This window comes from Carettochelys insculpta, chromosome 2, assembly GCF_033958435.1.
Source record: "Carettochelys insculpta isolate YL-2023 chromosome 2, ASM3395843v1, whole genome shotgun sequence".
Taxonomy (NCBI): domain Eukaryota; kingdom Metazoa; phylum Chordata; order Testudines; family Carettochelyidae; genus Carettochelys; species Carettochelys insculpta.
The window spans coordinates 248,369,448-248,395,782 of NC_134138.1; the positions used below are offsets into that span (position 1 = coordinate 248,369,448).

At 45.2% G+C, this 26,335-nt stretch overlaps 1 protein-coding gene across 2 annotated transcripts in view; it reads right to left on the minus strand.

Moving 5' to 3' along the window:
* Positions 1-26,335, minus strand: part of MPP7 (MAGUK p55 scaffold protein 7) — a 407,772-nt gene that overhangs the window by 91,666 nt on the left and 289,771 nt on the right. For both annotated transcript variants that reach the window (XM_074984915.1, XM_074984916.1), the window contains 3 exons: positions 13,649-13,730; positions 11,116-11,201; positions 3,315-3,389 (listed from right to left, as the gene is read on the minus strand). In XM_074984915.1, the coding sequence (XP_074841016.1) occupies positions 3,315-3,389; positions 11,116-11,201; positions 13,649-13,730 (243 nt within the window). The remainder of the gene's footprint in view (positions 1-3,314; positions 3,390-11,115; positions 11,202-13,648; positions 13,731-26,335) is intronic.

Consider the following 26,335-nt stretch of genomic DNA (forward strand, 5'->3'; position numbering starts at 1 on the left):
ATAGGCTTTCTAGGAGATGGTTACCTAAGCCCTCAGGTAAGTGGTGAAGTGCAATAGTGGGAGGAAACATGAGGAGAAGGATGCAAGAGGGGAAACCCCGTGACTCATACTGAGAAAGTAGAGGAATCAGGTAGTTACTTCTTGAGTACATGAATGCAAGAAGCCTGTGAAACCAACAGGAAGAATTAGAAATCTTGGCACAATCAAGGAACTATGAAGTGATGCAAACAACAGACACTCATGTAAGTCACATGACTGTAGCACTGTCATGCAGGAAAGACAGGTGGGGGAGAAAAAGTGGAAGGGTTGCACTGTATGTAAGATTACTCAGAGTTCCAATATGAAACTGAAGAATAGCTTGCTGGCTTAAGATGAAATGTGAGAGCAAAAAAAAAGCGATGTCATGGTGGGCGTCTGCTAGACAACGGAGTAGGAGGATGAGGTAAATGATTCTTTCTTCAGACGACTAACAGAAGTTTCAAGATTACCATTCCTTGTTCTCATGGGGGACTTCAATCACTCTGACATCTGCTGGGAGAGGAATATAGCTGTTCACAGACAATCCAGGAAGCTTTTGGAAAGTGTTGAAGATAACTTTCTGGTGCAAGTGCATAAGAAACCAACTAGGGGTCATGCGTCTCTTGACTAGCTCCTCACAAACAGGGAAGAATGGGTTGGGAGAGTAAAATGAGTAAAATGAGATGGCAACCTGGGCAGCAGTAATCACAAGATGGTCGAGTTTGGGATCCTGACAAAACAAAGAAAGGAGAGTGGCAGAATAGAGACTCTGGACTTCTGAAAAGCAGACTTTGACACCCTAAAATACCTGATGGGCAGAATTCTCTGGGAGGTTAATATGAGGGAGAAAGGAGTCCAGGCCAGCTGGCTGTATTTTAAAAAAGTGGTATTGAGGGTGCAGGAACAAAACATCCCAATGTGCAGAAATAATAGCAAATATTGCAGGTGACCAACTTGACTTAAAGAAATCTTTGATGAGCTTAAACACAAAAATAAAGCATACAAGTGGAAAACTGAACAGATGACTAGAGAGGATTATAAAAACAATACTAGAGAATGCAGGAGCATAATCAGGGAGGCCAAAAAGCACCTGGAGTTGCAGCTAGCAAGGGATATGAAAGATAACAAGAACAATTTCTCCAGGTATGTTAGCAACAAGGAGGTGGTCAGGGGAATCATGGGACCTTTACTGAATGGGAAAGGCAACCTAGAGATCAAATGTGTGGAAAAAGCTGAAGTAGTCAATATTTTTCCCTTGGTCTTCACAGACAAAGTGAGTGTCTGGACTGATGCACTGGGCAGCGCAGTATAGAGAAGAGGTAGTGAAAGAACAGGGTAAGCACTATTTAGAAAAGCTGGACATGTACAGGACCATGCGGCCATATCTAATACATCAGATGATACTGAGAGTGTTGGTTGATGTAGCTGCACATTCACTGGCCATCATCTTTAAAAATTCCTGGCTATCAGGGGAGGTCCCAGACATTTGGAAAAAGGAAAATGTAGTGCTCATCTTTAAAAAGGGGAATGAGGAGAATGTGGGGAACTACAGACCAGTCAGCCTCACCTCAGTCCCTGGAAAAATCATGGAACAGGTCCTCAAGGAATCAATTGACTGAGAAGAACGTGGTGATCAGGAACAATCAACATGAATTCATCAAAGTCAAATCATGCCTAGCAACATGGTTGCCTTCCATGATGAATTAACGGGCTCTGTGGATATGAGAAAGGTTGTGGATGTGATGTACCTTGACTTTAGCAAAGATTTTGACACAGTCTCAGAGTATTCTTGCCAGCAAGCTAATGAAGAATGGCCTGGATGAACCAACTGTAAGGTGGACAGAAAGCTGACTAGGTCACTGGGCTCTACAAGTAGTGATTAATGATGTGATGTCTAGGATCAAGCAGATATGTCACAGGGATGGGTGCTGGGTCTGGTTTTGTTCAACATATTCATTAATGATCTAGATGTTGGGTTGGTCTGCACCCTCAGCAGGTTTGCAGATGACACTCAGGTGGGGGTGAGATAGATACGCCATAGGTAAGGATCGGATCCAGAGTGATCTAGACGAATTGGAGGATTAGGCCAAAAGAAATCTCACAAAGTTCAATAACGAAAAAAGTGCAGAGTCCTATGCTTAGGATGGGAAAATCCCATGCACTGCTACAGGCTGGGGACTGAATGGCTATGCAGCAGTTGTGCAAAAAAGGACCTACGGATTGCAGTAGATAAGAAGCTTGATATGAGAGCAGGTTAGACAGACACTTATCAGGGATGGTCTAGATAGTGTTTGGTCCTGCCAAGAGGGCAGGGAACTGGACTCAATGACCTCTTGAGGTCCCTTCCAGTTCTAGTGTTCTATGATTCTATCAGTTAACAGTATGTCCTTGTTGTCATGATTTATGAGAAAAGGCTGAGGAAAATAGACCTACAGACTCTTCAGAAGAGAAGACTGGGGAGGGGGAGACTTGATAGCAGCCTTCAACTACCTGAAGAGGTGTTCCAAAGAGGATGGAGCCAGGCTATTCTCAGTGGCAGTGGAAGACAAAGTAAGAAGCCTCACTCTCAAGTTGTAGTGAGGGAGATCTAGACTGGATATTAGGAAAAACTATTTCACAAGGAGGGCAGTGAAGCATTGGAATGGGTTGCCTCATGAGGTGGTAGAATCTACATCCTCACAGGTTTTCAGGGCGAGGTTGAACAAAGCCCTAGCTGGGATGATTTTGTTGGGGTTGGTCCTTTGAGGAGAGGTTGAATTAGGTCACCTTCTAAGGTCTCTTTGAACCCTAATCTTCTGTGATTCTACGAATCTTTTAGTCTGTGAAACTTGAAGTCTGTATCCAGTGAATATAAAGACTAAAATGGCCTCCTGCCAGAGGAAAATGAGACCTTAGAGTTCACTGGTGGATTTCATGATTATAAGGAGAAACGGAGATACACGGTTTTCATAGGCTGAGGTACTCCCCTGGTAACCTTCTCTTCCTCCACATGGGTAAAGACAGAAAAGATTCAGAAGGGAGATGAGTCCTACAGGTGAACCTAGCCAAATCTACCCAAAGTCACTGATTATCTGGCGGGAGCCTTCTAACCCAGTATTTCATTTAGTTAAATCCCTGGGTGTTTGGGGGTATGGCAGAATAGGACATTTCACCATTGATGAATTAAGTAATGTTACATCCCATTGCTCAAATCTATCCTGTGTCTGACTTTCCTACACCAATGTCCTATAAAATATTTGTATTCAGTGTAACAGTCACTGCAACAATCATATGGAATAGTCTTAAACTGCGCTTACCTTGCCTTCTATTGTAGGTGTTTCCTCTTTGATACTAGGTATAATTTTAAATGTAATTGCTCCTTGAGACTGAACCTGATTAATATTTTGAACAGAAAACAAATTGAGAATTACTTTCTCAAAGATTTAAATAAATACAGTGAATCTAAACACAAAACAAGGGGGATACAAAATAAATGCTGATAAAATCAGAATGTAACTCATAAGTGACCCACAGACTTCTTTAATGCCACTGCATAGATCTGCCAACTGTGAAGATCACAGATTCTTGTTTGCAATGCTCCATTTTGATCTGTGTACCATGGCTCAAGGTAAATATATAACCTTAGAAGCTAGAAGCTGCAGTTTCAGAGGCTACAGTTCTTTTGCGACCGGGTGCTGGCAAACAGGGTGCGTGCTAACAGGAGGGAGTTTGGAGAGGCTCTCCTGGAGGAGGAGAAGGAAGGAAGGAGCAAACTAAAGCACCTTGGGGTAAGTGGCTGCTTATATTTGGAGGTTTTGGGCTTGTGTGTTTGTTTGGAGTTTGGAGTTTGTTTGTTTGGAGTGCTGAGCTGAGTGTGTGTTTGTTTGTTTGAAAGGCCGTGTGCTCAGGCAGGCAGGCAGTTGGAAGCTGATTAGGTTTGAATTGAAACACCGTGTGCTGATTGGCTGAGCTGTAGGCAGAGGGAGGAGCTATCAGGGAGGCTGAGCACTTAAACCCTGCTAGTAAGCGACCAGGGAGCTTTGCGACCGGGTGCTGGCAAACAGGGTGCGTGCTAACAGGAGGGAGTTTGGAGAGGCTCTCCTGGAGGAGGAGAAGGAAGGAAGGAGCAAACTAAAGCACCTTGGGGTAAGTGGCTGCTTATATTTGGAGGTTTTGGGCTTGTGTGTTTGTTTGGAGTTTGGAGTTTGTTTGTTTGGAGTGCTGAGCTGAGTGTGTGTTTGTTTGTTTGAAAGGCCGTGTGCTCAGGCAGGCAGGCAGGCAGGCAGTTGGAAGCTGATTAGGTTTGAATTGAAACACCGTGTGCTGATTGGCTGAGCTGTAGGCAGAGGGAGGAGCTATCAGGGAGGCTGAGCACTTAAACCCTGCTAGTAAGCGACCAGGGAGCTTTGCGACCGGGTGCTGGCAAACAGGGTGCGTGCTAACAGGAGGGAGTTTGGAGAGGGGAGTTGAGAGGGGGAGCTTGGAGGGAGCCAGTGACTTACTTCTGTTGCCCTTAAACTAAATCCTTTATAACAACCTCTATCTGAAACATTTAATTAACCCTCGTATATAACTAGAGTAGGAAATGGAGGCAGAAGCCCAGCAGCAGAGTGGGGGCTATCCTGTTTATTGTGTCGAGTGCAGTATGTATGACTACCTACCCTGTGGGCGGGTGGCGTATGTGTGCGCTCGATGCAAGGAGCTCCTGGCCCTCAGAGACCGAGTGCGTGCTTTGGAGGCCAGGGTGGCTGAACTGGAGGAGCTAAGGAAGGCAGAGGTGTTTGTGGATGAGACTTTCCGGGACATAGTAGGGCTGTCCCACCTCCAATCTGACAGTCCTGAGGCTGTTACGGAGGATGAAAGGCTCAGGGAAGGAGAGCAGTCAAGGGGAGCAGAGGGAAACCATCCCGTAGTTGGGACCCTCCTTCCAGAGGGTGATGTTGTATCCTCTCGTGCCGAGGATACTTCTCCGGGGGAGGGAGCGCCAGCTGTTAGGAAGAAGCAGGTTTTAGTAGTGGGGGATTCCATCATTAGAAATATAGATAGTTGGGTTTGTGATGACCGGGAGAACCGTATGGTGACTTGCCTGCCTGGTGCGAAGGTTGCGGATCTCTCGAGGCATCTAGACAGACTTATGGGCAGTGCTGGGGAGGAGCCGGTCGTCGTGGTACATGTTGGTACCAATGACATAGGGAAGGGTAGAAGAGATGTTCTGGAGGCCAAATTTAGGTTACTAGGAAAGAGACTGAAATCCAGAACATCTTTGGTGGCATTCTCTGAAATGCTTCCAGTTCCACGCGCAGGGCCAGATAGACAGGCAGAACTTCAGAGTCTCAATGCGTGGATGAGACGATGGTGTAGGGAAGAGGGGTTTAGATTTATTAGGAACTGGGGACACTTTTGGGGTAGGGGGAGCCTATACAGGAAGGATGGGCTCCACCTAAATCAAGGTGGATCCAGACTGCTGGCATTAAACATTAAAAAGGACATAGAGCAGTTTTTAAACTAAGAGGTGGGGGAAAGCCGATTGGTGCGGGGGAGCACCTGGATCGGACGGAGACTTCTCTTACACGAGGCTCCATAGACAGGGATTCCCTAGAAGTTAGTCAGATAGGGAACGTGGGAAATAATATATGGGCAAGATCAGATGTGAAACAATCGTGCATAAAAAAATCCACCACGTCTGTGAAAGGCGGACATATAAATAGTGGTAGTTTTCTAACATGCTTTTACACTAATGCTAGGAGTCTGTCTAATAAGATGGGTGAACTGGAGTACCTCATATCAAAGGAGGAAGTTGACATAATAGGCATCTCAGAAACATGGTGGAATGAGGACAATCAGTGGGACACTATCATACCGGGATATAAATTATATCGGAAAGACAGAACAGGTCGTGCGGGTGGCGGAGTGGTACTATATGTGAAGGATAATATAGAATCAAATGAAGTAAAAATCCTAAAGGAATCAAAATGTTCCATAGAATCATTATGGATAACAATTCATTCCTCTAATATGAATATGGCATTAGGAATATATTACCGACCACCTAACCAGGACAGTGATAGTGATGCTGAAATGTTAAGGGAGATTAGAGAGGCTATCAAAATAAAAAACACAGTAATAATAGGAGATTTCAATTATCCCCATATTGATTGGGTGCATGTCACCTCAGGACGGGATTCAGAGATTAAATTTCTTGATGCCTTAAATGACTGCTTCTTGGAGCAGCTAGTACAGGAACCCACAAGGGGAGAGTCGATTCTCGATCTAGTCTTGACTGGAACGCAGGATCTGGTCCAAGAGGTAACTGTTACTGGACCGCTTGGAAATAGTGACCACAATATAATAACTTTTAATATTCCTGTGTTGGGAAGAACACCGCAGCGGTCAAACACTCTGGCATTTAATTTCAAAAAGGGGAATTACACTAAAATGAGGAAGCTAGTTAAACAGAAACTAAAAGGTAGAGTAATTAAACTAAAATCCCTGGAAGCTGCATGGAAACTGTTTAAAGACACCATACTAGAGGCCCAACTTAAATGTATACCCCAAATAAAAAAACACAGTAAGAGACCTAACAAAGAACCACCATGGCTAAACAGCCATGTTAAAAAGGCAGTGAGAGAGAAAAGGGCAGCTTTTAAAAAGTGGAAGTCAAATCCTAGTGAGGAAAATAGAAAGGAACATAAACACTCCCAAATTAACTGTCATAATGTAGTAAGAAAAGCCAAAAAAGAGTTTGAGGAACAGCTAGCCAAAAATTCAAAAAACAATAGTAAAATGTTTTTTAAATACATTAGAAGCAGGAAGCCTGCTAAAAAAGCAGTGGGGCCCTTGGATGATAAAGATATAAAAGGAGCGATCAAGGAAGACAGTGCCATTGCGGAGCGATTAAATGATTTCTTTGCTTCAGTCTTCACGGCTGAAGATGTTACAGAGGTTCCTAAATCTGAGCCAGCCTTTTTAGGCGACAAATCTGAGGAACTCACTCAGATTGAAGTGACATTAGAGGAGGTTTTGGAATTAATTGATAAGCTGAATAGTAACAAGTCCCCAGGACCAGATGGCATTCACCCAAGGGTTCTGAAAGAACTCAAATGTGAAATTGCGGAGTTATTAACAGTGGTTTGTAACCTATCCTTTAAATCCACTTTGGTACCAAATGACTGGAAGACGGCCAATATAACACCAATATTTAAAAAAGGCTCTAGAGGAGATCCTGGCAATTATAGACCGATAAGTTTAACATCAGTACCAGGCAAATTAGTAGAAACACTAGTAAAGAGTAAAATTGCAAGGCACATAGAAGAGCACGAATTGTTGGGCAAAAGTCAGCATGGTTTCTGCAGAGGGAAGTCGTGTCTGTCTAATCTATTAGAATTCTTTGAAGGGGTTAATAAACATGCGGACAAGGGGCACCCAGTGGACATAATATACCTAGATTTCCAGAAAGCCTTTGACACGGTCCCACACCAAAGGCTTTTATGTAAATTAGGTGGTCATGGGATAGGAGGAAAGGTCCTTTCATGGATCGGGAATTGGTTAAAAGACAGAAAACAAAGGGTGGGAATAAATGGTAAATTTTCACAATGGAGGGGGGTAACTAGTGGTGTTCCCCAGGGCTCAGTCCTGGGACCGATCCTGTTCAACTTGTTCATCAATGATCTGGAAAATGAGGTAAGCAGTGAGGTGGCAAAGTTTGCAGATGACACCAAGTTGTTCAGGACAGTCAAAACCAAAAGGGATTGTGAAGAACTACAAAAAGATCTCAGCAAACTGAGTGATTGGGCAGCAAAATGGCAAATGAAATTTAATCTGGGTAAGTGTAAGGTAATGCATGTTGGAAAAAATAACCCAAATTACACGTACTACATGATGGGGTCAAATTTAGCTACGACAGATCAGGAAAGGGATCTTGGAGTTATAGTGGATAGTTCTCTGAAGACATCCACGCAGTGTGCAGCGGCAGTTAGTAAGGCAAATAGGATGTTAGGAATTATTAAAAAAGGGATCGATAATAAGACAAAAGATATCATACTTCCCCTATATAAAACTATGGTACGCCCACATCTCGAGTACTGCGTGCAGATGTGGTCTCCTCACCTCAAAAAAGATATATTGGCATTAGAAAAGGTTCAGAAAAGGGCGACTAAGATGATTAGGGGCTTGGAAAGGGTCCCATATGGGGAGAGGCTAGAGAGACTGGGACTTTTCAGTTTGGAAAAGAGGCGATTGAGGGGCGATATGATAGAGGTATATAAAATCATGAATGGTGTGGAGAAAGTGAATATAGAAAAATTATTTACCTTTTCCCATAATACAAGAACTAGGGGACACCAAATGAAATTGATGGGTAGTGGGTTCAAAACTAATAAAAGGAAATTTTTCTTCACACAGCGCACAGTCAACCTGTGGAACTCCTTGCCCGAGGCGGCTGTGAAGGCCAGGACTCTATTAGGGTTTAAAAAAGAGCTTGATAAATTTTTGCAGGTCAGGTCCATAAATGGCTATTAGCCAGGGATAAAGTATGGTGCCCTAGCCTTCATAACAAGGGCAGGAGATGGATGGCAGGAGATAAATCACTTGTCTTCTGTTTTCCTTCTCTGGGGCGCCTGGCATTGGCCACCGTCGGCAGATGGGATGCTGGGCTTGATGGACCTTTGGTCTGACCCAGTATGGCCATTCTTATGTTCTTATGTTCTTATGTATTAAAGAAAAGGTCAATGATAGTTTTTCAGCACTTTGTACACTGGGTACAGTTGCAAGACTCAGTGAAAAACTTGCAATACTCCATCACACATTATACCTTTCAAAAATAGCCCAAAATATTCAAGCAGGTTTGTGTTACAATTGTAGAATAGAACTGTTTTTATTAACATTTATTCTTTTGGCAAGCTAAAAACACCAGAACAAGGAAAACATTTTAACTGACTGTGTTCTAGAGAGAAAAAAACAATGAAGTCTTCAAGCAAATTAGCCATTATCAACCACTTCATCCTCTCTTCTTTCCTTATATCCTAGTTAAGGTATGTGTGTCTGGCTGTATTTTACTTATAAAGTACAATATCGTCCCACTACCTGACATTTTGCTACTGAAGGAAGTACCAACTAGTTGGAGACTCTGCTACTATTACATGCAGACATATAAACTAACACAATGGAACAGCCAGCCAGGCTGCTTCAAACAAAATGGAAATAGGCCTGTTCAGCAATAAATGAGACATATTTCTGCCTGTAAGCCTGCAATCCAAAGTTTACTGTCTGACAAAACAGCAGCCAACTTCTTGTTTCATCAGCAATAATCCTGTTACCATTAATAAGGGCCCCAATTAGTTTCTGACGTCTATATTATACCTTTAATATTGCATTTACAGACATTGTTTTTAAATATCAATTTTGAAGGAAAATACACTTTGACAGGTAACACAAAACTATAGAGAATGTACAGTATATCACTGGGAATATCAACATTTGAAGTTAAGTTAATTTGTGGACAAAACCAAGCAGTCTATGTAATGGGCAACCACACATGTACTTGTGTAGCAAAGACTACCTCAAGAACAGAAAGCTGTATTGGTACACTTTTCAAAAGGATTGGTTCTTTCATGAGAAAAACGGCAATAATTTCTGAAAATATATTAAGCTATTAATGGTGTCATATTTTTCTAAACTTACAAGTTTAGAGAATGATAGAACTAGAAGAGCTCCCAAAAGGTTAATGAGTCCAGTCCCCTGCATTCACAGCAGGACCTAGCACCATCTACATCCTCTCTTATAGACTTTTATCTAACCTGTCCCTAAGTACTTGAAAGCTGTTAACATGAAATACATCTGAGGTCCCAACAAAGGTAGAACTCACAACTGTTTGTTTATGAGGCCCATACTCTAATCACTGAGCTATTCCACTTCTACTACCTACCTGTAGTTCCCCAAGAGTCAGTACTGAGGGGTAACTGAGGTATAGAGCTGAAGACTGCATCTACACTTGCAATTTCTTTCCAAAGATTCTTCAAAAAAAGGGGGCTCTTTCAAAAAAACCCATGGAGCATCTATACACAAAAAGCATTCTTTCAAAAGTAAATCAAAAGAATGTAGCATTCCTTTCGAAATCACTCTTCCTTTCCCATTTCAGAAAAGTGTCCCCTTTTAAAAGCTTGTGTAGACACTCCACAGGGCCCTTCTTTCAAAAGAACAGTCTTCATTTTCAATCCCTGGCCTGTTCTTTCGAAAGAGCAGGGGCTGCTTGCAAAAAAGCAGATTGGTCCTTTGATCTGCTATTTTGTGTGTGGACACAGTCTTTTAAAAGAAGTTCTTTTGGAAGAGATCTTCCAGAGGAGCTTCTTCCAAAAGATCTCTGTAGTGAAGACGTAGCCTAAGGCTACGTCTTCACTACAGAGATCTTTAAGTTTATATGGCTAACAGCAATGGTGTAGTTGAGATGACCATAAGCTGGGAAAAGCACAACAGCGTTAGAACAATCTATAGTCATCATGTAACACTTCCTATCAAGTATCAGAGGGGTAGCCGTGTTAGTCTGGATCTGCAGAGCAACGAAGGGTCCTGTGGCACCTTATAGACTAACAGAAAAGTTTAGAGCATGAGCTTTCGTGAGTTAACTCACTTCTTCAGATGCTTCAACTCACGAAAGCTCATGCTCTAAACTTTTCTGTTAGTCTATAAGGTGCCACAGGACCCTTCGTTGCACTTCCTATCAAGGTTCTATTTGTAAATACTTTATTAAAGGTTAATATGTAAGTAATAGGTTTTTATAATAAATAGCTGAATAATGTTTATAAATTTAGAGTCCAGCAGATTTAAGTGTCTATGCCCATAGTTTAACCACCTACATCACTTCTGATTGATGCACACATAACACAAATTACTTAGACGTGTAACATGCTGATCTGTAACAGCTGTTATCTATTAACACTTTATAAATGACATATTAATATACAAACTATAACTCATCATCAAGGCACACAAGACACACAAATGCAAAATGATGGTACTGGGAGAAAAAACACAGATATATTTTTGAATAATAGGCTCCTTTGAAATAAATTACTTTTTCTAATTTTTTTTCCAAACATCTTTTAAAATGTGTTCGTTACTTACCAAAATTTGTATTATTTCTTCAGGTTTCTTATCATCTACAGGAATTCCATTGACTTCCCTAAGTTCATCACCAACGTGAATAAGACCTATGCATTAAGAAATATGTATTTTTATTGAATGGTTGTGTTTTTGTGTTTAATAGAAAAGGTGCACAGTCAGTAGTAACTCCTATGCTTTTTATGTTCATCCCCTCTAAAATAGTCACTGATCTGATCTCTGTATCTTTTCTTCATATATATATTAGCCAATAACATCATGAAGAATTGACAGAGTTGGTAAATTGGAGGGAAGGAAAAGAAAGGTAACCAAAGTTAGCCGTGTATCTCCAACATTCTGTCTTTCAGATACAGACATTAAAAAAGCTTTATATTTATTTTCTTTCAACTTACATTGCTTTCCTTTTGCCCCCCAGAGTGCTAGTTTATGGTCCAATTCTGCAAGGTGCCAAGCATCATAAACTAATCAATATGAAGCAATGGCATGTTGCAAAATTGATTATGTAGCAACTTTTTCAGAATCACTAAGTTACCCACTTCTGGCATATTTATATTTGAAGTTCCAAACATTTTTAAATGACACAAAAAGCATTACATTAAATAACTACTGACAGAAAGTGGGAGGTAAAATCGCTTTCCTGACAGAAACAGAAGGAAGGCAACAATGGTAATGCAGAGAAAATGGGCTCATCCCACTGTACCAAAGGAAGGAGAGGAGATGCTTGATATGGATTTAATCAGGCCACAACTTTATTATACAGATGTCTGGGACTATCTGGCAATCTTTTAGATGTGTGGAATAATTTTTATGTCCATAAAGGCATATGCAACACCAGCAGTAGAAACAAAAACCTACCTGCAGGCACACTGCTAATCAGCTGGGTGGCACCTGCATCTCTCCCAAGTGCTCAGCTTATGGGGAATGCTGCCCCCCTCCACCCTTCTGCCAGAGAATACTGCTGCCTTCCTTTGGCAAGCCTGGACAATGTTCCACCAGTGCAGGTGTGGGGCAGTCAATTTAAAAACTGAAGGTGTTGTAATCTGATACCAGCGATATTTCTCAACTACGGGTGTGGGAGTTAAAAAATTTGGTATGCGATCCAAATACAGTGGAGGACTCCCATTTACAGAATTAAATATAAAACACTTTACACACAGTAGCAAGTATCAATGCATTTTGATTAAGTTTCATCATCAGTTCTATGCCTATTACATTCTTTTGAATCTTGAAGAGGCATGATAGCCTCTTCATTACCGGCAAATACCTCTCTCTTTGCACTGAGGTTACTGCATTTCCCAAAAATATTTAACATGTAGTAAAAGTATGTAATTTATATACAATTTTACTGCATATTTAATATTTTCATTGATTAGGATTAGTTTACACAGGATATCTATATGTAAAATTATTAATAACTAATTAAAAACCTCATGCTCCATTAAATCCATCTCCTTTTGCTTATCTTTGAAGATGTCACCTAAGATAGTGATATGCGAACTTTTCCAGGGATGCCCCCATTACTATTAAGAGAATCTATCTGAACCCCACTCTATTACTGCACAGCGAAGGCTTCCTGAGCAGCAGCACCTGGGCTGAAGAAGGGGCTGTGGATACAAGTTCAGCTGGTCTGGTGCCAGACAAGAGGGTGAAGTGAAGCTGGAGTGGGGCTGGATGTTGCCTCAAAGTGGAGCAGAACTGGGGGCTGAACAGGGTTTTGGGCAGAGTGGAGGTAGAAACATGGTGCATCCTCCCTGATTCCTGCGAGGGCTTACCCAAGCCTAAAAGCAGAGCAGAACTGGGGGGTTAACACGATTGGGGAAAAAGTGATGCTGGGAGAGAAGTGAAGCTGGAAACATGGCATGGTCTCCCCACCCCTGTGGGGCTTGGCCTGGCCCCGCTGTGCACCCCTTCAAACATACCTCCATGCTCCCACTGAGGAGGCATACCCATAATTTGGGGACCACTGAGATAAGACAGTTACTATTTGCATCAAAAGTGCCTACAATACAGACGGGCATACTGATTTTTAGTAAATAAGAACTAAACCCAACCTTTTTGAAGAACACACACCTTTGAAAGGTAATGAGGTTTTCGCACTCTTCATGTATTAGTTTTAAGATAAAGATCATACATAGAGCATGGTGACTGTTGCGCTACTTATGATCCATCTAGAAACAGGAAGTAGGAGAAATCTAAAAACAAAATCTATTCTAACAAATCTTGAATTCTTATTTGAAGTAAGACCATCTTTGCATGTACCATCCATCATTTTTAAGCACAGATGTGTCAAATAATAAACAATCACTGGTAAAATTTATTGTGCTTTTTATGTAATAACTCAAAAACGCTAAGCTATTTCCACATTTCATTCAACAGGAAATACCATCAGCAGCTAGGAAATACCACCCTGGAAAATGGCCCAACTCTCAATTATCTTAATATAAAATACCGATACATCTCTCTTACACTCAAACACACACCCTTCCCCATTTCTAGTAATAATTTGAATGATTAGTGTCAAGAAGACCTCTCTTACCACTTCTGTCTGCAGCTCCTCCTCGCATTATTCTAGCCACCACAATTGCGCCAGTATGTTCCTCCCTTTTAATAGTAGCCCCCTTTAAAAAAAGAGGTATTTGGTAAGTATTACCATAATTTAAATGCACTGGACTGGGAAACATCCTATATAATCAGTCACTTGTTCAGTTCTTTCCTGGATTGTAGCAATAACCTATCAATTTTGTACAGGTGTGTTATTTGTACTGAGGACATGACTACACTGCAGTAAAACACATGGGGCTGGCCTGTGCCAGCTCACTTGGGCTCATGGGGCTTTGACTGTAAGGCTTTAAAATTGTAGTGTAGACATTCGGGCTTGGGCTGGAGCCCAGGTTCTGGGACTGTGGAATGGGGGCAGGTCCAAGAGCTCAGGCTTCAGACCAAACCCACACATCTATCCTGAAATTTGACAGTCCCCTGGCTTAAGCCAGCTGACATGGGCCAGCCACACGTATTTTAACTGCAGTGTAGAAATATACCTATTATGAATCTAGGGTGACAAAAGTAATATAATTTTGGATATGAACATTTCCTTTAAGTGTGCAGTTTCCTATTTGTACTAGTTCAACTTTTAGATTTGCACTTATGTACTACTAAAAACTGAAAAACAATTATATAGTAAAGTTCCTGCACAGAAAGAAATGATGTTGCCAAACACATAAGATGTTTTAGTGCTTATTTAGCTAACATTCAGACCTTCAAAACAGTGCACAAACACATTCACTAACCGCTACTTTGTTATTTCACAAAGGAGTTTTTAAAGAATCATCCAAGGAACAAAGATGGCTTTGCAAAATCATCTGTTCTGTAGCACTCATTTGGAATATATGTAAGGGAGAATCCACAGAGTTCAGAAATGTGGAACGTTTCCTGTATCTGCCATAATTTTTAACAGTTAAATAAAGCATAAATACTTTTTTAATTGAAAGGCTGCTTAGCAATCTGTGTGAGGTAACGTCATATCAGTTCAACTCCTAGTGAGCTGCTGTATATAGCACAAAATTACCATTAAACTATAAACTTGCTATTATGCTCAGTATCAGCAGAAAATAAGGGAGGATTAGCATGGAGTCTGAACTGATGATTATCTTCAAAATGTTTTCCTTCCCACCAGGATGGATATAATGTAACTACAATAGTGTAAGTAAACTTGCAATTTGGGAACTAATAAAGCAACTAAATAGCAAGGTCTTAAAACTGAAACACCTCTCATTCACAGTAAATTTTGTAAAGTTTTTTTATAATGATCAACAGACATAACTGCACTTTGAATGAAAAACCCATGTTTAAAGAAAAGAAAGGTTACTCACCGTAGTAACGGTGGTTCTTCGAGATGTGTCCCCGTGGGTGCTCCACATTAGGTGTCGGGCTCGCCCGGCGCCGCAGATCGGATCTTCCAAGCAGTTTCTGCCGGACCGCGCATGCGCCGGTGCGCGCCACTCCCCCGCGCGCTCCCGGCCACGTGCGCAATCCGGTCCCTGCCAGTTCCTTGACCAACCGCCTCGGATGCTCCTGCAAAACACTAAACAGAGATCCAAAGCGGGGAGGATGGGCGGGTAGTGGAGCACCCAAGGGGACACATCTCGAAGAACCACTGTTACTAAGGTGAGTAACCTTTCTTTCTTCTTCGAGTGTCCCCGTGGGTGCTCCACATTAGGTGACTACCCAGCAGTAACCCAAGATAGGAGGTGGGTAATCGGAGTATGTGCAGCTTGTCCCCGAGAGGACCGCTGTCGAGAGACGGGTATCCTCTTGGAATACCCTGTGAAGGGCGTAATGTTTGGCGAAGGTGTCACAGGATGACCAGGTCGCCACTCTGCAAATGTCTTTTAGCGCAACGCCCTTGAAAAAGGGGTGTTGATGCTGCCACCGCCCTAGTGGAATGAGCTCTGGGCATGGCCAGGAAAGGAGTCTTTTTGAGTTTGTAGCACTTTTTAATGCAAGATACGATGTGCTTCGAGATTCTCTGCGAAGAGAGACATTCTCCTTTTGATTTGGGAGCGATAGAGACTAGGAGTCTATCCATTCTCTGGAAGGACTTGGTCCTGTCTATATAGAAAGCTAGCGCCTCCTCACGTCCAGGAGGCGTAGGCGCACCTCTTTGTCAGAGTTATGAGGCTTTGGATAAAACGAGGGTAAACAATAGGTTCGTTAGTATGAAACTCAGAAGAAACTTTAGGAACAAAGGCTGGATGCAGCCGTATGGTTACCGCCTCCTTGGAAAAAACAGCGCAGGGTGGCGTTGCCATAACTGCCGCAAGCTCGCTCACCCTGCGAGCTGACATGATTGCGAGAAGAGAGGTCGTCTTTATCATAAGGAGGCAGAGGGAAACCGTGGCCAAAGGCTCGAACGGTGGTCCCCTTTTCGCATTAAGCACCAGGTCCAAGTTCCACGAAGGTGGAAGCGGTTTCCGAGGGGGGGGTATAGGTTTACCAGCCCTTTAAGGAACCTGATAACCATGGGATGGGCGAACACCGTGTGCCCTGTCTCTCCGTGTCTGAATGCCAAAAAGGCGGCAAGGTGGACCTTAAACGAGGATAGCGAGAGTCCTCCTCTCTTGAGGTCCAGTAAATACTGTAATATCACAGCCATAGGCACCGAAAGGGGGGCTAGCTGTTTGGTAGAACACCATGCCATAAAGCGAGTCCATTGCTGCTTGTAGGTCTTCCTGGTGGAAGTCCTCCTGCTACTTTCTAGGACTTGCTGCACTTCCTCCGTACATGTGCTCTCTAGGGAGCTGAGCCATGGATTAACCACGTTTGTAGTCGCAGGCCTTGGGGGTGCGGATGCACTATGGACCCCTGGGCTTGCGTGAGCAGATCCGGCGCCACCGGAAGGGGCATCGGTGGCCAGTCCGACATGCGCAGGAGTAGGGGGAACCATTGCTGTCAATCCCACGTTGGGACTATCGGGATCATTCAGGCTCCTTCCCTCCTGGCTTTCTGCAACACCTTGTGGATGAGCACTGTGGGAGGGAAAGCGTAAAGCAGGGGGCCCCTCCAAGAGATCATGAAGGCGTCCCTCAGGGACCCCCGTCCCAGTCCTGCCCTGGAGCAGAATCGTGGGCACTTCTTGTTGTGCTGAGTAGCAAACAGGTCTATCTGGGGAAAAACCCCATGCATGAAAAATCAGTTGCAGCAGATCGGGACGGATCTGCCACTCGTGCGTGAGTGCGAAAACGCCTGCTCAGCTGGTCTGCCTGCACATTGTGAGCGCCTGGGAAGTACGAGGCTTCCAGGGTTATATTGTTGGCGATGCAGCAGTTTCACGACCGGACTGCTTCTGCACATAAGGCACGGGACCGAGCTCCTCCTTGCCGATTCATATAAAACATGGTGGAGGTATTGTCTATACTGATCCCGACTATTTTGCCTTTTATATGGTCTCGAAAGTGTCTGCAGGCGTTGAACACTGCTCTGAGCTCCAGTATATTTGTGTGCAGTGACTGCTCCGTGGAGGACCACAGCCCTTGCGTCACCTCTTCGCCCATGTGTGCTCCCCACCCTATGAGGGAGGCATCTGTAGTAAGAAAAACCAATATGTGTGGTTGGTGGAAGGGTACCCCTGTTAGCAGGTTCTCGGGGTTTACCCACCATTGCAGGGATTTGCGCACCTCTGTTGTGGGCGACGCCACCCTGTGAACGGTGTGTGCTGCCGGGTTGTATACGCTCGCCAGCCAGTGCTGCATGCTGCGCATGGGTAACCCAGCGTTCTGTTGTACGAACGCCGCTGCTGCCATGTGGCCCAGCAGCTGTAAGCACGTCAGAACCAGCACCGTAGGGCTGAAGGTGAAGACTTGCACGAGGGAGCCGACGGCCCGAAAGGGAGTCTCTGGTAGATACGCCCTCGCTGTAATAGAATTTATGCGTGCCCCTAAGAACTCTATGTCCTGCGTGGGGTCTATCTTTGATTTTGTCAGATTGATAACCAGGCCAAGCGAGAGAACGTGCCTGTTGTGACGCATATTATGCGTAGAACCTCCTCCTTCGAGGCCCCTTTGAGTAGGCAGTCATCCGGATACTGGAATATAAATACCCCCTGTCTGTGCAGGTAGGCTGACACCACTGCCAAGGGCCTGGTGAAGACTCTGGGGGCCGAGGAGAGGCCAAACGGTAGGACCTTGTATTGAAAATGTTCTTTGCCTACCATGAGAAACCAGAGGAATCGTAGGTGAGCCGGATGAATAGTTATGTGAAAATACGCGTCTTATAAGTCGAGGGCTGCGAACCAATCTCCATCGTATAGTGCCGTAAGGATGGAGGCGATTGTGATCATCCGAAAGCGTTGCTTGCGCAGGTACCGGTTGAGGCCTCGAAAATCTAAGATGGACCTCCCGCCTCCTGTCTTTTTCCCCGTGAGGAAGTACCTGGAGTAGAACCCTCTCCCTTGCAGTTGCTCCGGCACTCTTTCCACTGCCCCTATGAGCATGAGATGGTCTACCTCCTGCGTGAGCCTCGCCACGTGGGAGGCCTCCTGGAGGTGGGGCCTGGGTGGAGCGACTGGAAGGGGATGGCGTACCCCGTGGCTATGATCTCCAGCACCCATTTGTCTGTGGTGATCCTTCGTCACTGGTTATAGAATGGTCGGAGGCGATGGTGGAATAACCGCTTCGGATGACCTTGCGACGGTAGTGATGGCGCAGCCCTGGATCTGTGTGTCAAACTTGTGGCCTGTGGCCCTGCCCTGAGGACGCACGGCTGTGTTGGGAACGACGCCTGGGAGTTCTGTACTGCTGGTGCTGTTGATGTCGCCCTTGCTCGTAACCCCTGTGGTACTGGGGATGCTGTTGCTGAGTCCGCAACATCCAGGTCGATCTGAACTCCCATCCTCGAGGCCGCGTAGCCTTCTTGCATGATGGCCTTGAGCACTGGTTTTTTGCCCTCTGGAAGCGAGTCCATGAGGGAGGTTAACCTAATGTGGTTATCGAAATTATTGTTCGCTAGATGCGCTGCGTAATTTGCCATTCGCAACAGTAGAGTGGAGGAGGAGTAGACCTTTCTGCCCAACAGCTCTAGCTTTTTGGCATGTTTGTCTGTTCCCCCACATTGCGACGACTCCACCACCAAGGAATTTGGTTGTGGGTGGCTGAACAGGAACTCCGTGCCCTTTGTCGGCACGAAGTTTTTTTTTTTTTTTTTTCGCTGTCTTGTGGACAGGTGGAATAGTCGCAGGAGTCTGCCATATCATAGTGGCAGACTCCAAGATTGCGTCATTAAGCGGTATTGCTATTTTGGAGGAGGCCGGAGGTCTCAGATTTTTGAGGAGCTTATGGTGTTTCTCTTGCACCTTATCTGTCTGGATGCCTTGCGTGAAGGCCACCCTCGTAAAACAGCTCTTGGAACTGTTTGAGATCGTCCGGAGGATGGACGTCCCCCGGGGCCGTAGCCTCATCCGGGGAGGAGAGCGAGGAACCACTGGGATACATCTCTGTGGACCCTTCCGGTTCCTGCTGGTGATGGTACACCCTCTCACTAGAGGTTTGTGAGGGAAAATCTCGGGGTTCCATAACCAGTCCCCCCTGAGATGCTTGAGTCTCTGTCCCCGGTCGCAATTGCCCTCGGGGGTACGAGATCGTTTGTGGGGATCTTTCCCTGGTAGATAGCCGATGGTGTCTATGCCCCGCGTGGTAGGGGCGACCATGGCAGTATAGGCACTGTTCTTGGGAAGGTGACCTAGACCACTCCCTTGGTGCATACCCTCTGCGTCTGGGGGAGGGCTGGAGAGAGCGATTTTGCATAATAGTCCAGCGGTTCAAACCCCAGGAAGGGTGAAGGTGGTCCCAGTCAGGGTGAGGCTGGTTGCAAAAAATGGAGAAGGGGGCTCCGGGTAGGCTAGGGGGGACCCCTGCCTTCTGGTTGGAGTCTGTAACATAAGCGGAGGGCTGTGAGAAAGCAACTCCACAGCCCTGTGCGGAGAGGGGCTGCAATGCCTCCTCTTGTGTGCAGCCTTTCCCCTCCCTTGAGGAGGTAACTCTGCCCCCTGACGTACAGGGGATCCCGGCCCCGTGCGCCCCGAGCTCGGCACGCTGGAGGGCGGTGCCGCAGGTGCGGTGTGCTCCGGTGCCTGCAGGCTGCGTGCCTGCGCGCTCTGCACCGCCGGTTCCCCGGGGGTCGGTGCCGCTGCCTGCGGTGCCGCCGGTACCGGTGCTTGTTTAGCCGCTGCCCTGCCTGCGGTGCGGGGCGGCTGGCTGATTATTGGAGGCTGAGCCGCTTCCACGTGGCTCTCCGTGCCGCCTCCGATCAGCTGTTGCTGCGGCTGGGGGCTGCTCGCTCCTCCCGTCCCGCTCGCTATTGTTGCCGGCAGGGATCGGGCTGGGGAGGCTTTCCTCCGTTTTTGGCAGCTTTCCTTTTATGGGCCCCGCAGGGTCCCTCCTGCTGCGGCCGCTCCGGCACGTCTGGCTGGAGGGCCTTATGAAAAGCAGTTTTAAGCCGCTGCCCTGCTTGCGGTGCGGGGCGGCTGGCTGATCATCGGAGGCTGAGCCGCTTCCACGTGGCTCTCCCTGCCGCCACCGATCAGCTGTTGCTGCGGCTGGGGGCTGTGCGCTCCTCCCGTCCCGCTCGCTGTTGCTGCCGGCAGGGATCGGGTTGGGGAGACTTTCCTCCGTTTCTGCGCTGATGGAGTGAGGGAGGCAGCTTTCCTTTTATGGGCCCCAGAGGGTCCCTCCTGCTGCGGCCGCTCCGGCACGTCTGGCTGGAGGGCCTTATCAAAAGCAGCATTTTAAGCCGCATCTCCCTGTCTCTCCTTAATCGCCTCTCGGCAGGACTCACATTTTTTAAAGCCTGAAGAGGACATTGTTGGTGAGTCTTTGAGTTTTATTAAGTGGGTACTTAGCACCTTCTTTGTGCTGTTTTCCCCGTCCGATGGCCTGCCTCAGCAGGAGGGCTGATGGCCGTAGCTCCTGGCCTCCGGCGGTTGTTACTGGGACTGGCTGAAGCTGTCCCGCTCGTAGTTTGTTTGTTGTTGTTTGTTCTTTTTTTTTTTTTTTTTTTTTGCAAAATAACAACCGGCTACTCATAGTAGCCTAAGTATCTGAAAAAAACTTTTAAAGAAAAACAGATAAAGTCGTTGAATACGCTATTTGGCCTTAGCCTAGTCGGATTCCGTCTGCAGCCGACGGCGGTTAAGAGGAACTGGCGGGGACCGGATCGCGCACGTGGCCGGGAGCGCGCGGGTGAGTGGCGCGCACCGGCGCATGCGCGGTCCGGCAGAAACTGCTTGGAAGATCCGATCTGCGGCGCCGGGCAAGCCCGACACCTAATGTGGAGCACCCACGGGGACACTCGAAGAAGAACCACGAAATATACCCTCACCCTCTCTTCAAAAGTGAAGCATCCTAACCCCTAATCATTTTTGTTGCCCTCTCCTGGTCTCTCTACAATTTGTCCACACCCTTTCTGTAGTGGGGGTATTAAAACTGGATACAATACTCCAGATGTGGTCTCACCAGTACTGAATGGAGGGGAATAATCACCCTCCTTGATTTGTTGACAGCACACCTTCCAAGACAGGCCAACATAATGTTAGCCTTCTTGGCAAAAAGGGTACAATGTTGATTCATGTCCACCTTCATATCCACAGAAATATCCTGGTTCTTTTCTGCTGAATTGCTGCTTAGCCATTTTATCCTCAAGAGTGATTTGAGAGGCTTCTGTCCCAAGTGTAGGACTCTGTGCATGTCCCTGTTGAATCTCATCAGTTTTAGCCCAATCCACCATTTTTTCTAGGTCACTCTAGATCCTATCCAACCCACCAGCATATCTACCTTTTCCCCCCAGATTAGTGTCATCCACAAACTTGCAGAAGTTGCAATTCACTGCATTATCCAGATCACTAATGAAGAAGCTGAAGGAAATCAGCTCCAGGACCTACTCCTCGGGCATTCCACTTGACATTGGCTGAGCTGTTGTTCACAAAGGCCACATCTACACTGGCCTCTCCCTTTTGAAAGAGGCATGTTAATGAGGGAGTTTGGAAGATACTAATGGGGTGTTTACATGAATATGTAGTGCCTCATTAGTACAATGGTGGCTGCACATGATTCAAAAGTGCTGCTTTCGGAACGCATGCCCCCCATGTAGATGGGAGCCTTTCGAAAGGACCCTTCTTTGAAAGCCCCTTCCTCCTAAAATCAAATAGGAAGAAGGGCCTTTTGAAGTCAGGGGGTCCTTTCAAAAGCCTCCCGTCTACACAGGCAGCGTGTGCTCCGAAAGTGGCACTTTTGAATTACGCTTGGGCGCCATTATGCTAACAAGGTGCTGCATATTCATGGCAGTGCCTCATTAGCATCTTCCAATCTCCCTCATTAACATGCCCCTTTCGAAAGGGAGGGGCCAGTGTAGACATGGCCTAACTGTTGAGCCTGATGACCTAGCCAGCTTCCTATGCACCTTTTAATCCATTCATCCAAGCTGTAATTCTTTAGCTTTCTGGCAAGAAAACTGTGGGAGACTGTACCAAAAACTTCGTTAAACTCAAGATATATCACCATCCACCACTTTCCCCATATGCACAGCACTAGTTATCTCCTCAAAGAAGGCAATTAGGTTGGTCAGGCATGATTTGCTCTTGATTAATCCATGTTGATTGTTCCTGACTGCCTTCTTTTCTCTCTGAATGTTTAAAAATGACTTAATTGAGGACCTGCTTCATGATTTTTCCAGGGACCATGGTGAGACTGACAGGTCTGTAGCTTCCAAATTCTCCTTCTTCCCTTTCTAAACATGGGCACTACATTTCCTTTTTTCCAATCATCTAGGACCTCCAGTAATCGTCATGAGTTTTCAAAGATGGCTCTTCAATCATATCAGCAAATTCTCTCAGCACCTTTGGATGAATTAGATCCAATCCCATATACTTGTGCACATCCAGATTTTCTAAAGAAAGTCTTTAACCTGCTTTTTCGCCACTGTCTGTGAAGACTGAGGCAAAAAAAAAAAAAATTGAATACTTCAGCTTTTTCCATGTGGGCTGTGTCTACACTTAGTAAAATCTTTGAAATGGCCACAGCAATGAGCTCATAGGAATAAGGGGATTTTGATGTTGGTGGGGTCCTTTCAAAAAGGACCCCTGTGTAGACAAGCTGTGCAGGAGTGAACTGCACCGGTGTGCTACTGAGGTGCTTGACTGTGCATTTCAGTGCCTCATTAGTATTCTTCAACTTGGCCATTAGCATAGCCATTTCGAAATTTTTACTAAGCGTAGACATAGCTGTGGTCTGTTAATAGGATGCCATATCCATTTATTAGGGGTCCCACACTTCCCTGACCTTCTTCTTGCTAACATACTTATACAAATCTTTCTTGTTATTCTAGTTAAAACTCTAATGTCTTTCCTGATTACATCCCTGCTTGAACAACAACAGATGAAATTGAAACATAAATTGAAGAACTGCTAACAGAAAGATGAAAAGCTTCAACAGCTATATTTGTAATTATGTATAGCAGACAGTACTGATGCAGCAACATTTAGCCCAAGGGCTTAGAGACATACATGTGGTTTCAATGCATTTCTGGAGAATGTTGGGGATCACTTCTTGGTATAAGTGCTGAAGGACCCAACAAGAGGTCGTGCACGGCTCGACCTGCTGCTTACAAACAGGGAGGAACTAATAGGGAAGGTAGAGGTGGGGGACAACCTGGGAAGCAGTGATCATGATGAGATGGTAGACTTCAGGATCCTGACCAAAGGAAGGAAAGAGAGCAGCAAATTACACACCTTAGACTTTGGAAAAGCAGACTTTGACTCCTTCAGGAACCTGATGGGCAGAATCCCCTGGGATGCTACCATGAAGGGAAAAGGAGTCCAGGAAAAGTGGCAGTATTTTAAGGAAGTCCTATTGAAGGTGCAGAAAGAAATGTCCCGATGCACAGCAAGAGAAGTAAATATGGTAGGAGACCAGACTGGCTTAATGGGGAAATCCTTGGAAAACTTAGGCACAAAAAGGGAGCTCACAAAAAGTGGAAAGCGGGACAGATGTCTAGGCAGGGGTATAAACATACAGCTCGAGAATGTAGGGCAGTTATCAGGAAGGCGAAAGCGCAACTGGAATTGCAACTCTTGAGGAATGTGAAGGATAACAAGAAAAGATTCTACAGGCATGTTACTAAGAAGAAGGTGATCAGAGAGGTTGTGGGGCCCCTACCGGATGAGGGAGGTAACCCAGTGACAGATGACGTAGGGAAAGATGAAGTAGTTAATGCTTTCTTTGCCTGTCTTCACTGACAAAGACAGCTCCAGGACAAATGCGGTAAGTGATGCATTGTGGGATGAAGGTGGACAGCCTTTGGTGGTGAAAGAACAGGTTAGGAGCTATCTAAAAAAGTTAAATGTACATAGATTGATGGGCCCAGATCTAATTCATCCAAGGGTTCTGAGGGAGTTGGCGTATGTTGTTGACGAGCCCATGGCCGTTATCTCTGAAAAGTCGTGGAGATCAAGAGAGATCCCGGATGATTGGAAAAAGGCAAATGTAGTGCCCATCTTTAAGAAAGGGAAGAATGATGATGCAGGGAACTATAGGTCAGTCAGTCTTACATCAGTCCCCGGAAAAATCGTGGAGGGGCTCCTCAAGGAAGTCATGTTGAGGCACTTGGAGGAGGGGAGAGTGATCAGGAATAGTCAGCATGGATTCATGAAGAACAAGTCATGCCTGACCAATCTGATTAGTTTCTACGATGAGATAACTGGCTCTGTGGATAAGGGAAAATCAATGGATGTGATTTATCTTGACTTTAGCAAAGCTTTTGATATGGTCTCCCACAATATTCTTGTCAGTAAGTCAAAGGAATGTGGATTGAATAAATGGATGGTAAGATGGATAGAAAGCTGGCTAGAAGGTCGGGCCCAGTGGGTAGTGATCAACGGCTCGATGTTGGGATGGCAGTCAATTTCTAGTGGAGTGCCCCAAGGTTCAATTCTGGGTCCAGTTCTGTTCAACATATTTATCAATGACCTGGATGAGGGGTTGGATTGCACCCTCAGCAAGTCTGTGGATGACACTAAGCTAGGGGGAGAGGTAGATACACTGGAGGGTAGGGACAGGGTCCAGACTGACTTAGACAAATTGGAAGACTGGGCTGCAAGAAATGTGATGAGGTTCAATAAGGAAAAGTGCAGAGTCCTGCACTTGGGCTGGAAGAATCCCAAGCATTGTTGCAGGCTAGGGTCTGACTGGCTCGACAGTAGTTTTGCAGAAAAGGACCTAAGAGTTGTAGTGGATGAGAAGCTGGACGTGAGTCAACAGTGTGCCGTTGTAGCCAAGAAAGCTAATGGCATATTAGGTTGCATCAAGAGGAGCATTGCCAGTAGATGCAGAAAAGTGATTATTCCTCTTTATTCGGCTTTGATAAGGCCACATCTGGAGTACTGTGTCCAGTTCTGGGCCCCCAATTATAGGAAGGATGTGGATACACTGGAGAGGGTCCAGCAGAAGGCGACCACAATAATTAGGGTGCTGGAGCATATGACTTATGAAGAAATGTTGAGGGAACTGGGACTGTTTAGTTTGCAGAAGAGAAGACTGAGGGGAAACTTGATAACAGCCTTCAACTTACTGAAGGGAGGCTGCAAAGAGGCTGGAGAGAGGCTGTTCACAGTGGTCACGGATGGCAGAACACGGAACAATGGTCTCAAGTTGCAGTTGGAAATGTCCAGGTTGAACGTTAGGAAAAACTTTTTCACTAGGAGGGTGGTGAAGCATTGGAATGGTCTACCCAGGGAAGTAGTGGAGTCTCCATCCCTGGAGGTGTTTAAGTCTCGCTTTGACAAAGCCCTGGCGGGGCTGATCTGATGGGTTTGGTCCTGCTTAGAGCAGGGCGTGGGACTCAATGGTTTTTTTAGGGCTCTACCAGCTCTATTGTTCTATGATTCTGTGATATAAAATTGCTGATCTGTTTAAAATGGTATTGCAGGCAAAGCAGGTAACATGTTACATTTGAAGGTGCAAGTAAAAGATACACATACATTTAATATTAAATACCAACCAGCTTTTTGCCCCCTGGGAATACCCAAGACAAGATGGCACATAACAATATGACTCAGAAAATTGCTTAGCCAGCAAGAAAAATACTGAAATGGAACAACTAAATTTTGTGCAAGTATAATGTGTAATCACCATCATCCTCATTGCCCTTTATGCCTACTGGAAGGTATGGCAGCAACAAAGGCCCTCCACTTCTGTCTGTCAGTTGCCAGCCTTTCAATAGTGCCCCAAGTGTGATTCATACTCTTCATTTCTACTTTAACATCATAGTACAGCATCCACACCAAACTGAAGTTTTATCAACATTATTATATGAATCAGAATGCTGGTGGATGACAGAATATGACCTCAGTAAATTGTCGACCTTTCACACCAGAAGCCTGTAGAGATCGTCCATATATTTGAGCCAAGAATAATTTCAAATCAGGACCTGCTTGCATGGGGCAAGCACGATGATATGGCCACCATCATTATGAAAAGATGCTGGAGATGGACTGGGCATGTGCTCAGAAAAGATGGAAGTTCTATCACAAAGACTGCTGTGAGCTGGATCCCTGAAGGGACATGTAATGTGCAGGTTATCTAAACCCCAAAAGATTTTTGTGCTAAAAGACAATTGGATAAAGAATATATAATCTGTAATGTAGAAATACGTAAAAGATGAAAGTGAATATGGACCCAAA